General features: G+C 42.7%; 1 protein-coding gene across 1 annotated transcript in view; it reads left to right on the top strand.

Moving 5' to 3' along the window:
- Positions 1–19,915, top strand: part of PAPPA2 (pappalysin 2) — a 269,440-nt gene that overhangs the window by 116,252 nt on the left and 133,273 nt on the right. The window contains exons 4-7 of the mRNA XM_027609924.2: positions 10,051–10,344; positions 11,875–12,067; positions 15,612–15,733; positions 18,815–19,304. Of these exons, the coding sequence (XP_027465725.2) occupies positions 10,051–10,344; positions 11,875–12,067; positions 15,612–15,733; positions 18,815–19,304 (1,099 nt within the window). The remainder of the gene's footprint in view (positions 1–10,050; positions 10,345–11,874; positions 12,068–15,611; positions 15,734–18,814; positions 19,305–19,915) is intronic.

Below are 19,915 nucleotides of genomic sequence, written 5' to 3'. Positions count from 1 at the left end.
AGTACTCTGGGATATTGAAAACTTTAGACAAAATTGCCCTAGGATGTGAATTTCATACCCTCAAATTGGGGTGCTCCAAAGGTAGATTCATGCACTTGTAAATAGGAGGAATAAATAATCACCTTTTATGTGATGACTTGAAAGATCTCTTTTATTTATAAATTCTTATTTTTTTTTAGAGAAAGAGACAGCATGTGAGCAGGGGGTAGGGGGAGAAGTGGCACAGGGAGAGGGAGAGAGAGAATCCCAAGTAGGCTCCACTCTCCGAGCAGAGCCCAATGTGGGGCTCGGTCTTATGACCCTGAGATCATGACCTGAGCTAAAAGGAAGAGTTGGATGCTTAACCAACTAAGCCACCCAGGTGCCCCAAAGATCTCCTCTTTTGAAACATGACCTAGTAATCATTGAATCCTTGGAGCCCAGAATAGTGCCTGACATAGAATAGATGTTCAGTAAATGCTGAGTTAATAAATGAATTTTAAAATATCTTTAAAGATATCTTTAAAATATCTTCCCCCCATTCATACTTTGTGGTGCCTAAAATTCTGGTATGAGTGTGTGTGTGTGTGTGTGTGTGTGTGTGTGTGTGTGTGTCACTACCCTCATCCACAAGTAAGAAGGGATTAACATACTGTCTCTGATACCTCAGTAATAACATCTTCCAGCTTTTATTAATCAGATTACTTTTCTCCCATGATGTGGAAGTGGCTGGAGAGCCCTGAGTGCTTGACACTTGACAATAGGAGTGGCTAGAGACTATAAAAGAAGACCGAAAATGACATCATACTGTAAACTCTTTACCCTCTCGGCATTCTTGTCTTGGTTCAGTCTTGTCCAGAACAAGGACTTCCTTCTATGAGACCACAGGCTGTAAAAGTAAGAAGCCAATACAAGATTTGGAGATGAATGGATTCTGGGCTGGTTTTGTTAAAAGCTTGCTTCTTTTTCTAGCTCTTGTGACCTCTTCTTTTTTTTTTTTTTTAAACTTTCTCCATTTCTTTCTCTCCCTTTGTCTTTCCATCTACCTCTGCACTTTCTTCCCTTGCACTGCCCCAAAGTGTTCCTTCCTTGAACCTCTGTGCATACTTTGATAGCTTTGTCCCTTCATTGTGGACAGTGTGTTTGGAGGAGTGTATTTCAGCCAGTAACTGGAAGTAATTATGTAGCACCTGCAGACCAGCCCTCAACCTCCTTGTTTTATGGCCATATAACATTCGGCCCTAAAAATTTTACAGAGCTGTTTTAAAGTCATTTCAACTCATGTCTTTTCCTCAAATTGCCTGTGTTATTGTTGTTTTTTTTCTTTTTAAATAATAGTAGCTTTGGGAATCATTCTCTTTACTATATGCCACTCTGGCGGTCTTGTACTAAAGCTGGGAAAAGCCAGCTGGAACTTGGGAATGCAGCATCACCTTGGGACTTTGGCTCTCTGCTACCGAGATCTCATCTTTTAATCAGCAACTTCTCTCTTTTTTCTTCCCCGGCACCGTCCCCTAGACCACACAACAACCCTGTCTTATTGTTTTAGCTTGTCCCTTATAATCAAGGCTGAAAGGTCTTCTAAGACTGTATTTGTGCTCCCCCTGTCAGTCCACATGTGGCCACCAGTTGCTACATCCAGGGAACCCCATTCATATTATGTTCTATGCACAAGTTAGTGGTACTGGTGTGGATTGACTTCAAGTCTCAGTATATACATTCAGGTATGCAAGAAATACAACTTTTATTTGTTCTATAACTGAACTTAATTTCTATTTTGAGTCCCTACTTACCTGGGTAGTAGACATTTACTCTTAGCCAATTAGCTTCTTTTGCTTGGGGCTGCATCTAAGTCTAGAGATGGCTTATGAATGCCAAAGTCATAGGAGAAAGGATGCATTTTGTCCTTAATAGTCAGGGATGTTGGTCACATGAGATGGCCACTGTTTCCATTACAGGGTCCCACCTTCAGGAGACCTCTGGGAGGCTTTCTGTCATTCTTCCCTTGTAGCCATTTTTCTCTAGAACTAGGGCTCTTACTTAGGAATCCATTCCTAGAATAAGGCAAGATCCCTCTGCTGTCAGATCACATGTACCTGTTTTGAATCCTTTTACTGGGGTATTGAAATATAGAATATAGTGTACTTTATCTGGACCCATCACCATCTGTATATTCCCATTATTTCCCTTTTGTCTCTTTTCTCTTCCTCCAGCTTAGAAGAATTTGTTCCAGGCTAAGATGTAATGATGGCATTGGTAATGTGAGGCAAAGATCACTACCCTCCATTCACCTACCATGCTAGCTAAACCCTGCATCCCCTCAGGGCCCAAATGGTGTAGACTTTGGAAATCTCACAGTCAGAAAAGGGCTTCTTTTTATGCTTTTCACTCTATCTTATGCCTCCTAGTGAGGTAATGGATGAATGCAGAAGAGTCTGGCTTCCTGAATTGGCAATGTGGTAAGGAGCCAGAAGCCACTGGGATAAAGTGTGAGTATTTCCAAAATGTTGCCCTCCATTCACACTGTTGCTTCAAAGTGCCTGAGTAGGCACTCCTGGGTTTTGTCATCAGTTCCTAGGCAGCCTTGTAGGACAGGTGTTGGGAGGTGAATGAAGGTAGAGTCTGATAGTGTCTTAGAGTGAAGATTGAGGAACGAAGATACTGTTGAAAACATATATTGGCATGTCTTTCTTCTGCTTCCTGTTTCACTGTAGTAAGTAAAAGCAGAGAACACACAGAAAGGGATTCAATTATAGGGAAGGGAATCCCAGCCCCCAATTCTACCACCATATTTTATCCCTTGTTTGTGTTTTAGTTTTATCCTCTAAGATGAGGAGAAACAAAAAGGAACAGTGGTTTTGATTATAAGATATGATAATTATATTCTCTATAACCAGGGAAGTAGGAAGGAAAAGATTATTGCATTACAGAAAAAAAAAAAAAAGGTGTCTTGTATAAATCTGACCTACCTGCAAGGTCTATGAAGAATTAAACTAACAGTCCAATCTTATCAGATTTCCTTTCCATACATAATCACTACTTTTAAGCTATCACAAATAATTTTTGAATGTCAGTGTATTGTCTGTGGATTGAATGGACACTTGTCTGTCTGTAACTTTGTCCAAGTCTTGTCTGTCTTCTGGGTGCCCATGGGTCTCAGGAACAGAACAACATGGAAATAAAGTGTGAGCAGCCTAGGGGCAAATCAGAGCTCCTCATGTGGAGGTGTTTGTCTCCCTTGCCTGGCGATGCCTGGCTTCACTCTGGAAAGTCTGTCCTGTGTGTGGCCAGACCCTAGCCTTCCCATTTTCCTGATGAATGAAGATGGTTAGGAGGACGCCAATAAGAGGTTGGGGCAAAGGAGCCTGTGTGGCTAGGCTACATTATATAATTATAGTAATATTGACAAATGGTCTAATATGCATTTGGGATTACTTTGTTCCAGAAAATAAGCTAAATGCTTATTTGTCTACATCACTATTTCAAGCTCCATAACAACCCTTTGAGGTAGGAACTCTCATATTACCATAAAACAGATCAGGAAATAGCCTTGAGAGCTTTTAAGGAATATTCCCAAAGATAAGGATCAATACATTTCCAGTGAGTGTGACAGCCAAAGAAGGGGCCCATGTCACTCCAAAGGTCATCTTGTGTGAGAGGCTTCTGTGGAGTGCTCTAAGGACCCACCTGTAACCACTCATGACCCATGCTAGTATTGGAAATGGAGGAAAGTGTGGGGCATAGTTATCAGCTTCAGAAGATGTTGCTACTTTTTTTTTTTAAAAAGATTTTATGTATTTATTTGACAGAGAGAGACACAGAGCGCAGGAACACAAGCAGGGAGAGTGGGAGAGGGAGAAACAGGCTTCCTGCGGAGCAGGGAGCCTGATGTGGGGCTCCATCTCAGGACCCTGGGATCATGACCTGAAACGAAGGCATATGCTTAAAGACCGAGCCACCCAGGCTCCCTGATGTTGCTACTTAAAAAAAAAAAAATACTAACATAGAATAGGAACTGGAAAGTAGCATTTTGTACTATATTTTTATTATTCCTATTAAGTTGCTCCTGGAAGAGAATTGCATATTTCCCTCAGCAGGTGGGAATTCACAGCTCCTCAGACCCTCCTTGGTCAGACCCAAATAATAGAGATGGCAAGAGAGGGTTGTTATTCTGGGGATGCTGTTTTTACTTATTACTTATCAGGTCTTGTTCCCTCTTAATGAAAAGAAGTTCTCACATTCTTCTTTTTAGATTTTTGGCAGGAAGTCTTTATGCTTCACTCAGGCTTTGGTGTGAATACGTGTGTGTGTGTGTGTGTGTGTGTGTGTATGTGTGTGTGTGTGTGAGAGAGAGAGAGAGAGAGAGAGAGAGAGAGAGAGAGAGATTTTTATCAAAACATGAAAGAAATTTATAAACTAAACCATGAAATCAATTAATGTTTCTCCTTTCCTACCCACATGGGTGTATGAGTATGTGTGTGATTAAAACCCACTCCCTTAATACTTTCACAAGTTTATTTTAGTGGGAGTATAAGGTGATTAGAAGAACCATGTGGGACCCCATGCACAAGGGAGAGGGAGGGGAGGGCCTTAGGGCCAGCAGGCAGTGAATCTGGATCACTTGAAAATCTAGCAGCTCTGAGGGTAGAATGTCTGCTGCTGTTCACACTGGCTTTTCCCGTCCCCCCAGGCTCCTGAGAGGTGGGAGTCTTGGAATACAAGTTACAAGGTGATGATCCATGATAATACATGTTTTTCTTCACGTGGTATTTATGATTGTCTCACCCAGTCCTGAATGTTTGCTCTCAGTGGCCCAGGATGAGAATAGAAGGGAATCTTAGTGATAAGTCTGGCTGGCCCTCTCATTATGTAGATAACCTAGGGAAAGGTGAAAGAGCAGAGCCAGAGTCATACAGCTAGTTAGGGTCAGGACCACATTCCAAGTTCCTTAAGTTCTGGTCCAGTGTGATTCCATAATCACTTGGCCCTATTGAGCAGAATTACTATAAGAGGACCTTGGGCTTTTTCCTCAACATGTATTGGTATACAGAGCACTTACTTCTAAATTAGAATATACAATATTCTATCTAATACACACATAGCAACTAAGCTCGCTACTCTGTTCCATACAATAATTTAGGGGCAAAAGTCCCATCTTTCTGGAATAAAAAATACAACAATAAGTGTGTTAAAAGGTTCATGTTTTTAATTAAAATTTAAATGCTGTGTGGTTAAATCTATATTCTCCTGTTTGGGGAATGTGCATTAAGAGTGCTATGGAGGAAAACCCTGGCCTCCTGTCATTGGTGTGGAGGAGATTTGCTGGGTGTGTTGAGGATTTGCATTTTTATGCTTCTTCCTCTCCTTATAAATAAGCTGGTTTATTGAAAAGAGAATATTCTAGATTTGGAAATATCTCATTTGGGGTTGAGGCAAAAACTTCTGGAGGTTGGTGAGACACCCACGATGATAATGACCACCCTCGTAACCTTCTCCGACCACACTCCCCGTCATCCCTTCTTCCTATTTTTTGCCATCCCTTCTTCCCGGAATCTTATTTCTGTTCAGCTATAACCCTTCTTCTTCTTTTTAATTAAAAATTTTTATTTATTTATTTGAGAGAGAGAGAGAGCCAGAGAGAGAGCACAGGCAGGGGGAGCAGCAGAAGGAGAGGGAGAAGCAGGCTCCCCACTGAGCAGGGCGCCCAACTGCTGAGGGACTCCATCCCAGGACTGTGAGATCATGACCCAGAGCCAAAGGCAGATGCTTAACCAACTCAGCCACCCAGGCGCCCCCATAACCCCTTTCTCCTATCACTGGAGAAGATCCCAAGAGGTCTTGGGTTGTACTGACCATACATATGGGTAGAAAGTAACTATTGATTGGGAGTTTTCTTTGTCTTTGGTAGCATTCCATAAATTGTGCTCTAAGGAATCTAGTATTCCTTATGTCAAAAGGTATTCTACCCCAAACAGATTCTGTGTCCAAATGAATTTGGGAAGCAGAAGGTTAAACAATTGCTACAGGGCTTTTCAGGGCCTTCAGCAGAACAAATTCTCAGGCACAGTGTAAATCTGCAGGAGGTGGGTGTGGCATGCTGCATTTTTCTCAAGCCTACTTAACCATGGGATACTACTCGATTTAGGAAGAACTAACTACTCCATGTGGATACTTCAACTTTATAGGTGAATTGTAGCCTTTCAAAGACCTGTTTCTGGGGCTCCTGGGTGGTTCAGTCGTTAAGCGTCTGCCTTCGGCTCAGGTCATGATGCCAGGGTCCTGGGATCGAGCCCCGCATTGGGCTCCCTGCTCAGAGGGAAGCCTGCTTCTCCCTTTCCCACTCCCCCTGTTTGTGTTCCCTCTCTCGCTGTGTCTCTCTCTGTCAAATAAATAAAATCTTTAAAAAAAAAGATCTGTTTCTGTCAGATTGGTTTTTTTAATCCAAACCTTGTTTAGAGGTGGGGGAAGGGAAAGGAAGAAGGAAAGTGTATGTAGGTGGAGGAAGCTATAAGGGAGTGAAGGCACTTACAAACAACACTGTGCTCTTAGAGCACCTTTGTTGATGAGAATCAAGGAGAGCTGGGAGCATAATGGTGCATGAACCTTGATGATGAATACTACTGCAGTTGATGTAAACATGATCTGGAATATTCTGGAATAAAAAATATATCCATCTTGAAATGTGGAAATACTGTATTTTGCTGGCTTTATTCAAATATGGGGCATTCTGGTTGTTACTGCAATAGATCTGTTTTCAAATTACTTTAACTTTATGTTGACATAATGATGCACAAATGAAAGAAATATACAGAAAATAATTTTATAAAAGGAACAAAGGTTAATGTTGGAGAATAAGGACTTTTACTGGAAGTGATAGAAATGATACACAAGGGAGATAAGGTCTAGCTCTGTTTTCGATGTGAGAGTAGACAGTATATTTCAGGATGGGTCTTAGCATGCCTTGGTTAATGTCAGCATGTCTGAGTAGAAGGGAAGAACCTAGAACTTGAATTTAGAAACTGCCATTTGCAGTAAGGTAGTCACTAAATGGGCAGATTGAGTCACTTATTGCAGAAACCAGTGGGTGTGGCACCAGATACCCTGTGGTTCTGTTCTGCGCATAAAACCATTTATGTAGCTGTGTGTAGAGCATCACATAGAATTCAGGAATGAGACATAGTCCCTGGAATATGATCTTGTGAAAGAGAGGCAGGGCTATTCTTTTGGGGGGACTGCTGTACTCACTAGATTATTGATATAGGGAGGGCTCAGGTAGGATGAATGAAGCAAGTCTAGGGAATTGGGATCAGATCTGGGACAGACAGGCAGGTGCAGCCTGGAAACACAACCACAGGGTTGGTCCATTGGTTGGTCCATTTGGACCATTGATCCAAACAGCTATTGACATGACCTGTTTCAGGACTTAGAGATGAGGATGAGGCCTGATCCTGACAATTTTTGGAGATGAAGAAGGAAGGTCAAGTGGTTTCAAACACGGGGAGTGGAAGGAAGCAGGGGTTTGGAATCTGGGATTGGAAAGCTGGGATTGGGAAGCTAGACACATAGAAGTTGGGATACTTAGAATTCTTTAGCCTTTCCTTTTGTAAATTTACAATGATACTACTACTTTCATCCAAGCTAAGATTGGATCCAATGAACTCTTCTCTGAAACACCTCCCCTGGTGTTCTCAGGGAGATTTTGGAGAGGTGAGGGTGGGACATATTCCTGCAATGCCTCTGACATTCTGAATTGCATGGTCGTTAAGTTGGACTTGTCTTTTGTCTTAATTGTTGTTGGCTTCTTGTGAGTAGGGGTCATGAAATCAAAAGCAATGCACATACTGTCATTTACTAAACTCCTCCGGTGTGCCAAATGCTTTAGAAAGCCCAAACCCACAAAAACCAAGAAGTAGATGTCATCATCTTCGCTTTACAGACAATGAAACCGAGGTTCTAGAAGGTCAAATAGCTGTTCCAAGAACTCAGAGCTGGTGTATGGAGGGTCAGGATTCAGACCCAGACTTCCCTGGCTCTAAACCCCCTATGTGTTCGTCGAGACCAGTGGATCTCTATCGGAGAAGTTTCAAAAAATACTGAGGTAGGGCGCCTGTGTAGCTTAGTTGGTTAAGCATCTGCATTCAGCTCAGGTCATGATTCCGGGGTCCTGGGATTGAGCCCCACATTAGGCTTTCTGCTCAGCAGGAGCCTGCTTCTTCCCTCCTTGCTGCTCTCCCTGCTTGTACTCTCTCTCTCTGTCAATAAATAAATAAAATCTTTTAAAAAATACTGAGGCATATATCCCCATCCTTGAATATTTGGATTCATTTCATTTGGGCTAGCATTTGGACATCTGTGGGGTTTTTGTTTGTTTATTTGTTTCTGCTTCTACATATAAGTTTATTTTTTTAAATGAATTAATTATAATTAAAAAGCACTGCTTGGGGAACATCCACTCTCTTTTCTATAATTGTTGTACCAATTTACATTTCTACCAACAGTGTAATAGATTTTTAATTTTTTTCTTTTATTTTAATTCTAGTATAGTTAACATACAGTGTTATATTAATTTCAGGTGTACAATATAGTGATTCAACAATTCCATACATCACCTAGTGCTCATCACAAGTGTACTCCTTAATCCCCATCACATATTTTGCTCTTCCCCCACCCACCTCTCCTCTGGTAACCATCAATTTGTTCTCTGGAGTTGAGTCTATTTCTTGGCTTATGTCTCTATCCTTTTTTGTCCTTTCCTCAATTGTTTTGTTTCTTAAGTTCCACATATGAGTGAAATCATATAGTATTTGCCTTTCTCTGACTGACTTATTTCACTTAGCATTATACTCTCTAGCTCCATTCATGTCATTGCAAATGGCAAGATTTCATTATTTTTAATGACCAAATAATATTCCAGTGTATATGTGTGTGTGTGTGTGTGTATACACAATGGAATATATATACATACTATCTCTTCTTTATCCATTCATCTATCAGTGGACACTTGGGCTGCTTCCATAATTTGGCTATGGTGGATAATGTTGCTATAGACATCGGGGTGTATGTATCCCTTTGAGTTAGTATTTTTGTAGGTTGGGGGTAAATACCCAGTGGTGTGATTACTGGACAGTAGAGTAGTTCTGTTTTTAACTTTTTGAGGCACCTCCATACTGTTCTCCAGAGTGGCTGCACCAGTTTGCATTCCCACCAAGAGTGCAAGAGGGTTCCCATTTCTCCACATCCTCCTCAGTACTTACTCTTTCTTGTGTTTTTGATTTTAGCTGTTCTAACAGGTGTGAGATGATACCCCATTGTAGTTTTGATCTGCATTTCCCTGACGATGAGTGATGTTGAATCTTTTCATATGTCTGTTGGTCATCTGGATGTTTTCTTTGATGAATGTCCGTTCATTTCTTCTGCCCATTTTTAAGTAGGATTATTTGTTTTTTAGATGTTGAGTTGTATAACTTCTTTATATATTTTGGATATTAGCTCTTTATCAGATATGTCATTTGCAAATATTCTCCCATTCAGTGGGTTGCCTTTTAGTTTTATTGATTGTTTCCTTTACTGAGCAGAAGCTTTTTATTTTGATGTAGTCTCAATTGTTTATTTTTGCTTTTATTTCCCTTGCCTCAGGAGATATATCTAGAAAAATGTTGCTACAGCCAATGTCAGAGATATTACTGCCTGTGCTCTCTTCTAGGATTTTTATAGTTTTAGGTCTCACATTTAGGTCTTAGGACATCTGTGTTTTTTAACTCCACTAGGTGATGTTAGTGCACAGCCAGCCCTGAGAATCCTGGCCCTCTATCATGTCATGTTGTCTCTATTGCTATCCCTGGCTTCTAGTACAGCACTCATCTATGTTAGGGGTTAAAGACATGTTTATTGATTAGTTTAGAGAGCATTTGTTACCAAAGGGAAGAGCAGGGACTAAATGCCACTAGAAGTTATAAAGTGTTCCCTTAGAGGCTGAAATTGAATACAATGTTTGCCAGAAGCCATAATTAAGGATCAGTGGACTGCTATTCATTACATGCTTAGAGATGTTTTCCAAACCTTCCATTGCAGGTGGCGTTGTCCTCAACCCAGCCTATTATGGCATGTCTGGCCATACCAACATTATGATCCATGAGGTGGGGCATGTCCTGGGACTCTACCATGTCTTCAAAGGGGTCAGTGAGAGGGAATCCTGTGATGACCCCTGTAGGGAGACAGTGCCATCCATGGATACAGGAGACCTCTGTGCCGACACTGCCCCTACTCCCAAGAGTAAGCTGTGCCAGGACCCAGAGCCTACCAATGACACCTGTGGCTTCACCCACTTCCCAGGGGCTCCATTCAGCAACTACATGAGCTATACAGGTACCACAACAGTCTTATGTGAATATTTTCTGTTAAGATTACATGGGAGCCCTTTGTGGCTGGGGTGGTGTGTGGAGGGGAGTGGGGGTGGGCTTCCAACTTTGACTCCACTTGGCTGTGGAGGGGTGGGAGGTGGAGAGGCCCGTGAAGTAGTCATTCATGCCAGAGAGCTGAAGTGTATTTATCATGCCATGTTCTTTTTTCTCATCTTTGAAGAACTTAAAGAAATATGACATAAAGAGGTCTTGTGGACTGGATTCTCCTCTGCTAGAGGTCAAAAGAAGAATACACTTTTATCTTGGATAGTTTAAAAAAATACTGTCTCATTTAAAAAATGGTACTACTCTCCTGGCCCTGGGAACAACCCTATTATTTGGTCTCATTATCCTGGATTATGTCTCTTCCTGTCCTCTTTTATCTTCCTCATTTCTGGCAAAAAGTAGTACTAATCATAGTCTTTTGATAACGGACTCAAATTTATCCTTAAAAGTGAGGACTGATTTGATCTGATGATTTATTCTAGGGAGAAGGAAGGAGATGATTTTTTTGTAAGGTCCAGGGGCTTGTTTGGTGATAAATTCTAGGACTATGCAAAAAATAAATAAATAAATAAATAAATAAATAAATAAATAAATAAATAAATAAATCACAAGACCTTGGTCATGCCTTTGAAGGGAAGAAAAGAGTGGTGAGCTGGGCCTGCTTGTGACTTATCAATATATTTCCATCCAAGTCTCATTTTGGTATATAATTCAGGTGTATTGAATTCATAAGGACCAGCATCCCTGCCTCCCCCAGCAAGGACACAGTGGCCCTTGCCAGGCGAGACCAGACAATGGGGTACAGAAGGCAGAGCCGTTTAGTTACCACCTTTGAAGTGGGCAGAGAAAACATCTAAGAAACAGGGGGCAGTGTTCGACTGGTGTGCTCTCATTAAAAAAGGCTCTGAAACTAAGATAACTCCTTTTCCAGCCCTATGAAAATTGTATCTGACAGGGAGATGTCACAGGCTCCAAAAATAAGGTTGGGACCTCCATTCCCAGTCCTACTGCATCCTTGATGTTTTGATTTGCTCTTTCTTTGAGCATCTCCACTGAATTCTCCCTAACCTTGGTAGAGTCACTGGGCGTAAAGCAGGTGTCTGCAACTCCAGAAACGTTCACGAATAAAAAGGCCATATGCTTAAACACTGCCATCTTGTGGTTTCCTGAATAAGTAACCATCAGCTAGGAGCAATCTTCTACCCCAGGGCATGCGTGTCACCCTGGCTCAGCCCAACAGTAGAGCAATGGTCCTGCTTTAGGGATAAGCAAGCGCTATTCTCTGCCTTCTCTTTCCCACTTGCAGCTTAGATACTCTCCGAAACAGAATACATTCAGTCATTTGACAAGTCTTTATGGAACCCAGGAAGTGTGAGGCATTGTGTTGGGTGCTAGTGACAGGGCGTGAGCAAGGCAGACTTCTCCCCTGTCTTGGTGGTCTTTGCAGGTTAAGACCTTTATCTCTCCTGTTCCTTTTTTGTCTCCCCAGATGATGACTGCACCAACAGCTTCACCCCTAACCAAGTGGCCCGGATGCATTGCTATCTGGATCTTGTGTATCAGCAGTGGAGTCAAAGTCGGAAGCCCACCCCCATTCCCCTTCCACCCATGGTCATCGGACAGACCCACACATCCCTCACCATCCACTGGCTTCCTCCAATTAGTGGGGTTGTGTATGACAGGTGAGGGGCACTTGCCATGCTCTGTCTTCTCTGTGGCATTTCTTATACACGAGGGGAAGAACATGAAGTAAGGGGAGACCCGGCTTGGAACGATAAACATGTGCGCTGCTGCTCAGGGCTGCCCCTCCATCCTGCTCCATCCTCATCTCCTTAGCAGAGCTCACGGGGCTCTCAGGTAAACCAGTGGCTCACCATGTGTGCTCACTCCTTGGCGAGGGGCCTGGCACATGCTTCCTTCAGAATGTTGTAGCTGGCAGGCTTCCAGGAGCCATGAAGAGGTGGACTGACAAAGCTGAGGTGCCCTTTGTTACCTGTCCAGGTCAGCCATTGCCCCCTGGTGCGAGGATGGTGCAGAGGCTTGCTGCTTGCACAGCAGTGTTGGGGGAAAGGAGGGGAGGCACGTTCCTTCAGGCAGTTCTGGGGGAAGGGGGTGGCAGGTTACCCTCCGCTATAAGTTGTGCACAGGGCCTTCACTGGCTCGTGTGGTGTTTCTAATGCCTTCTCTGCTTCCTGTTGGACCTGGTGCCTGTCCCACTTAGGGCTGCTGCCTTGTGGAATTGTTATCAGTGTATTTTCCTGTTTGCCCCACTCAACCACAGCTCCTTGGGGAAGGACTATTCTTTGCGTCTTTGTCTCTTGGCCTGCCACAATGGACACCTGATACATGCTTTTTAAAGAGAGTCATCATATCTAAAATTAGCTTTTATTTATCCTTTGCATATTGGGATACATGAATACCAGGGAAAGTTCTGTAAAAAGGGGGAGAAGGTAAGAAAAGCAGCACATCTGACAGTTGGTGGGAGGATGGGGGAACGTGGTTTCCCCGAGCAGGGCCAGAGCTCCATCTAGGTGGCCTGTGCAGGCTCTCCACTTTCAAGCCCTGCCACTGTATTTTATTTTTATTTTAGTTAATTAATTTTTTCCTGCCATCGTATTTTAAATAACAACAGTAGCACTTGTCTCTTTGGTCCATCTTTGTGTGAAGCATTGTGCTGGGTATTTTACCTGCAGGTGTCTTATTCAGTCCCTGAGGTAAACACAACTGCCCCATGAGTGAGAAATCCAAGGCACAGAGAAGTGCATGGTGGCTAGCCCAAGACCCTACAACTGAATAGAGGCGAATGTGGGGCATCCACTGGAATTTCAGAAACAGGAAACCTGGAATAGATTATTTCTTTGAACTTAGAGCTTTCCCACTTAGCAGGCAGATAGCCCCTCTTCTAGGTGTCACACTTCCCCACTGGGTATCAGACCTTGGCCACGGCGCTGGATGTCCCTGGAGCATGTTTCCATGTACTCCATCTTTCCTGAAAGCCTGGCAGAGAAGACAGGAAGAGACAGGGTTGGGAGGAAGCAAGTGAATCCTTTTTCAAAGTGGTGTTCCCAGCCTTCTGGATCTTGATACCTGTCCTCAATACGTCGATGTACGCTTAATGCATGACATCACTTAGAACTTCACAATCTTACAAAGCAGTTCTGATTGTCATCAGCACTCCAGGTTTCGTGGGCTCCATCTGTGAGTCAACAAATGTGATGTGTTTAAGAATCTTCTTCCTGCAAGGGTGACCCTGTGCAGCTTTGGTCAGACTGGCTGAACAGTTAAGTCCTCTGTGGGCATGTGCAGACTGGAGTTTTATATCAGTTTATGTAACACATGTAAACAATTTAATCTTTCAATTCTCCCTCTGGTACAAACGTTACGATAAAGCAGACATCAGTCCTGGCATGCTGCGAGTCTGTTGGCAGAAAAGGCTGTAATTTGCTTCCTTTTCTCAGCTAGGTGGGCCACAGTGTGGAGGCCTCCCAACATGTGTGTCAGGGAGACTCACGTCACATACCCAGCGATTTGTGTCATGCTTGGAGTTATGTTTACTCCTCCCCAGTAGGTATTTGAAATTCTTATGTCAGAGAGGAGCCCAACCACGCACTCAGCAGCAGCCCTGGAGAGGCCAAGTACATCAAGGAAATGTGGTTTGGAGTTGTGTCCACACTAGAAGTGGGTGCTGACCAGAGTCAGAGGTTGGAGTTAACTGCACCTTTTCATTGCCAAAGTGCTGGACACTTGATGGTTTGGGGGAACTTGCTCAAAGGAATTAAGGAACTTGCTGTGACCTTAGGCAATTGACTTAATCTCTCTGAGCCTGAGTGTCCTCATTTATAAACATAGAGTTCTTGTAGGGATTAGAAATGATTTATGAAAACACCTAGTGGCACAATGACAGGCATATAAAGTGCTTAGAAATGGGAGCTGGGAAAAAGAGGGAGCTGGTAACATAATTATTACCTCTATTTAATAGTTATATTATTTTTCAAGTATATTACAAGATATTCATTTTCTGTCCCTACCTGTGGGAGACCTTGACTTGATGTCTTCATTTTCAGATGCATCATTCACAGTTGGGCTTCTAAAAAGATTCTAAGTATCAGAGAGAAGCCTCATCAAGTATCAGAGAGGCGCCTCATCTAAATATAAGAGAAGAGCCTCATCTCCTCTTGTTATTTAGCAGTTAAAGGGCTCTTTGTAAACTGTACTAATAGTCTCAGGGATGCCCATAAAACAAGCTCTCACAGAGGGACTGCTGAGGCCAGTCCCTGTACTAACTGCTGGGCACAGAAAGAACAGAGCTTGGTCTGGACTGCTCACAGGCAAAGGAGAGAATGGGAGTGGGATTTTCAACATCACAGAGCAATGGCTGAAGACAGGAGCCAGAAGCTGTGGTTGGTGCTTAGAGGAGAGAGTGCCTGTCATGCAGAGAAGTAAAGCTAAGTGCCATTGCAAAGGTTACATTTGAATGGGCTTTGAAGGATGAGTAGGAGTTTGCTAAGCAGAGAGGCTTAAAAAGGCTATTTGTCAGGAGAGAAAAGAGCATGTTTCACAGAACTGTGAGAAGGGTAGGATGTATTTGAGGAATGGTGATTTGTTCATTGTGCTGGGAACATTAAGTTCATAGAGGAGCTCAAGTGAGTAAGGCTGGAGTTAGCTAGTGAAGGACCTTGGATCATGGTAAGAAATTTGGATGTATTTGCCATAGGTGATGCAGAGCCAAGGGACATCACTTTTCATACAACTTTTATTTTATATATGTGATTTAAAGTAGGGAGTTTAAAACATAAGACCACATATAGCTAATAAGTTTACTCTGCAAATTGCTGTCTGTTTTAGTTGGGGGAATATAAGGGGCCTTTAGATGACTTATTGAAAGTCAGCCTAGTAAGGAGTTTTGTGTTGAAAGATTTAGATTATAATTATTTTTGTGTTGAATGTTCCTAGGATAGAAGCTGCCCACTTTCATCTCCACAGGCCTCCTTTATGACTTAGTTAAATTCTTCTGCTTCATAACCTTGAGATTTTCATGTCACTGTGAATTTTTAAAAGATGAGGTCTACATAAGAAGGAAATGAATTGAGAAATGGTTGTGTTCCCAGGTACCCCCTAGGACCTCACTACCTGTCACCACTCCTCACCCCCAGAGGCCTTCCGAATTTCATGATCCAGTTCATCCTACCACTTCTCCTCACCTCCCTTCCCCCTTCATCTTTCCAGGGTCCCAGGCAGTGTGTGTGATGCCTGCACTGAAGATGGGACATTCCGTCAGTACGTGCACACAGCTTCCTCCCGGCGTGTGTGTGACTCCTCAGGTTATTGGACTCCAGAGGAGGCTGTGGGTAAAGGACCATAGCTTTTTTGTTTATACTTTGTGGCTGCTGAGAATGGGGGTGGGGGTACAGAGTCGAATGGTGGTGTGGTGAGAAAAAGGTAGTGTGTGTGTGTGTGTGTGTGTGTGTGTGTGTGTGTGTGTGCACGCATGATTTGCTGGATATCTCCGGGGGCCTGTGTCCCACATGTGCTTAGCATGGAGGCCCAATGGCTGTGGTGAAGCAGAGGTCAGCATAGAGGACAGAGCGATGGAGAAGACAGCTGAGCTCAGGGGGTGACTTCAGGGTGAGAGCTCAGGCGTTCTGTGTTATGCACACCTACCGGCCCATGGAGCAGTCTTGCCACATAACAGTGTAAGCTGATCTCTATCAGGAGAATAATAGAGAACACATTACAGGGAACATCGATGCACGGCCCAAGCTGGTCTGGGTGGGGGTGGGGTGGACTAGGTGTTCCAAACTGATTGTTCTCATCTATGTTATTTTATGAGTCTATTAATCACTGGTACTGGTTGTGCTTTGGACGTGATCTTAGGCTCTAGGAGGGAGAAAATGTTTTTAGCTGTCCCTTTTCCTGTTCCTCACCCTACTTCTCGGTTAATATTCACTCACATATGAATATCAAGGCCTCTAGGACAAATTAAAGCATGAATGTTATCCCAGTTCAAGTCCAGAAAATGGTGTTGACAAGTTTCAGCACCTTCTGTTGAATGGCTTGGCATCTTCTATGACCACCATCTTCAATGTTCACCTAGTTATCATCTTTTTCCTTCTTTTGTATTTATTAAGATCCTAAAAACTACTTAGTAAGATGAGTTGGACACAGTCCTATTTGAGTTAGTTTGCCATCTTGACTCTGACCAAAAAAAAAAAAAAAAAAAAAAGGAGGACATTGGTTTTAGAGTCAACAGTGTCTGTAAAATGTCCCCTTGAGCTCCCAGTTACTCAAATGACAGGAGCTTCCAGGAGAAATTGGGAGGGAGACAATATACTTGATTTTGATTGACCATATGGAACTTTTTTCAAACGAGAGTTTTCAAGGAAGAATGGAAAGTGACTATAAAATTCACATTGGTATTGTGTTGGACTCATGTAGAGATTGGCTTTTCATAAAAGGCCATCTCCGTGGCAAACAAATTATCCTGTGCTAGGGTGTTCTAATGCCCATTCAACTCCCTGGCCCTGCACTTCTCTCTTTTTAATTCTTGGCAAAATTTAAAGTTCTGTTGTAGAGGTGAAAGGAATTAGAAGTTCTGGGTTCTAATTGTGTTTTGAGGCAAACCAGGTCAACTTTCAAGGCCTCTGCTTCATGTCTTAATGTGAGATCATAATAAAATCTTTCTGAGACAACAGTGCTGTTGGGGTGGCTTCCAAGGGCTTTTACTCTGCTAGTATTTGGGGATGGCTATTGGAAAATACTGCTAAGAAATACTGGTCTTCCTTTGCTTTGAAAAGATGGAGAACGAAGTCATATTTAAAATATACACATCGAAGGTGAGTGAATCCCCAGCAGACTGTGCACGAACACATATAGCTACAGATATGATCTAAATATACTTAACAATGCCTAATGAACACCAACCACTTTCTAAAATGCTATGTGGAATAGGAAATTGAACCAGACACATTCCCTGCTTGAATATCGTCTTTCTGGAGAGAACCTCTCTGGCTCTATAATCTAAAAGAGACCCTAGTCCTACCCCTTCATTCTCTAGTCTTTTGTCCTTCTTTATTTTTCTTCAAAGATGCCATTACCACTTTATCAATTTAGTTTTGTACTTATCACCCTACCCTAAGGATTATGAGGGCAGGACCTTTATCTTTCTTGTTTGCTACTCTATGTCCAATACCTGTATCAGTGCTAGATGTGAAAGAGATACACAGTCAAGTTTTGTTGAATGGATTAATAAATGAATGAATGGATTCACAGTATAGGCAAAAGATGATAAAGCCTTTGAGATGTAATACACACACACACACACACACACACACACACAGACGCACAGAAGCACAGACACACAGACACACACACACAGACACATACAGACACACACATACACACACGTTTGAACTTGTTTCCTCTGGGCTTTGAAATATTTTTATTTTCCAAATTCTGAAGAGCTAAATAATTCTATTTATGTTTCTAGGGAACACTGTATAGATCTTCTACACTATCTTAGGAAGCCACAGGTTAAATAGTGCTTGTTTCATAAATGAGGAAATTGAGGCTTTATAAAGACTTGCCATGGTCACACAGCTAATGGCACAGCACCAATTAGAGTGTAACTCTGCTGATTCCTAATTTAGCACTTTTTTCTTAATTTCCCCTTATGTGATATGAAAGAAGAACCTTTTGATAGATGATTTTCACAGAACTGACCTTAATATAGTTGCAATATTTGACTTTTTTTTATCATCTCATTTTTACTTAGCTACTTGGGATCTCCATTTTTTTTCCAGTCAAGAATACATGTTTCTCTTTCCTGCCTGCAGTTACTTCCATGCAGTGACCTAACTGCTCACACATACCTGAACTAAAAGGGAAATTTCAACGTGTGGTTTTAAAATTTGGGTAGCAATCAGTTGGAAGGACTGCTAAGGTGTGATCTTAGGGAATGAAAAAAGTTTTTCAAAGAGCCTAGTTAAACAGAATGTAATGACACACTAAAACAAACATTGGCCTTATTCATAAGTAAAAAACGGTTTGAGAAACAGTGGTTTATCATAAATTATTAATAAACTAAGTACAAATAATTCTCCTCTGCTCAAGGACTCTTGAAGGACATGACTCACCTTCTCTGCATCAGCCTCGTGTTTCCACCTGGGATTTGGGCCACTCCATTCCCGATGCCTTGCTAGACTTCTCTTGTTAAAGGCATCATGTGGAGAGCAAGACAGAATACTTTTACATTGTTACACCTTTGTCCTCCGTAGTACTCAAGATCTAACCCATTCAGTTGACCAACTTCTGTAGGCATTAGCTCCAAGCTCTTTTCCTCATTCTTCTTTCTGGTTGCTCATATAAGCTACTCATTTTCAGACTTAATGGCAGTTCCTAATGCGTCTTGTCTTTCTGTTCATCTCCCTCAGGGCCTCCAGACGTGGACCAGCCTTGCGAGCCGAGCTTGCAGGCCTGGAGTCCTGAGCTCCACCTGTACCATATGAACATGACGGTCCCCTGCCCTGCAGAAGGCTGTAGCCTGGAGCTGCTCTTCCAGCACCCAGTCCAAGCTGACACCCTTACCCTATGGGTCACCTACCTCTCCATGGACTCCTCCCGGGCACTCTTTGACACGGAGATCTTGCTGGAACACCAGGATTCTGTGCACCTGGGCCCCTTAGACACTTTCTGTGACATCCCACTGACTATCAAACTGCATGTTGATGGGAAGGTCTCAGGGGTGAAAGTCTACACCTTTGATGAGCGGATGGAAATTGATGCAGCTCTGCTGACTTCCCAGCCCCACAGTCCCTTGTGCTCTGGCTGCAGGCCTGTGAGGTACCAGGTTCTCCGTGAGCCCCCATTTGCCAATGGCTTGCCCATGGTGGTGACAAATCCTCACAGGAAGTTCACGGACGTGTGAGTTGGGCAGTAGGGTTTTTTAAACCATGGGGATTCCTGGGGCTTTCGGAGTGGGTTTTGTTTCCCTTTTTCCCACTTTTTTGTCCATTCTGACGTGCCTTTAGTTGGAGAAATGTTAAGAATCTGAGAGAAGATTTTATTCTAAGGTGGCATATCTGAGATGAAGAAAAATATTTCCCAGAAAGGGGCAAGCAGGTGTTCTGACTAATATTGCCATCCTTAGGATTATGGAAAAAGGAGGTTCTTATATGAAGAGCTTCTGCTGGACTGAAAGTATTTGCCACAAATAAGTTGATCAGAGTCAACCTCTATCTGGTGACACGGTTTAATTTCTGATTCTTTGCTGTAACTTTTGGATAATCTGTCCCGGCTCCTCTAACATTCAAAGATTGTAGTCAACTCTTTTATAGCTAAGCAAGGAAGCCAAGGGTCCTGCAGACACTGCTTCATTTCAAGACTCATTCCTGATGTGTGTTTCATGCATCCCTCTTTTGCTCCCCCCTCTTTCCCTCTCTCTCTTCTCTTCCAACTCTCCTCTTTCTCTTTCTTCTATTCCTTTTACTCTTAGTGAGCTCTGCTCTGTTCCTGGCACTGTGTGCTCAGTGGTG

Source organism: Zalophus californianus, chromosome 10 (genome assembly GCF_009762305.2).
Source record: "Zalophus californianus isolate mZalCal1 chromosome 10, mZalCal1.pri.v2, whole genome shotgun sequence".
NCBI classification, from domain to species: Eukaryota; Metazoa; Chordata; class Mammalia; order Carnivora; family Otariidae; genus Zalophus; species Zalophus californianus.
The sequence above is the reverse complement of the archived record's forward strand: the minus strand, read 5'-3'. Positions and strand labels throughout refer to the sequence as shown.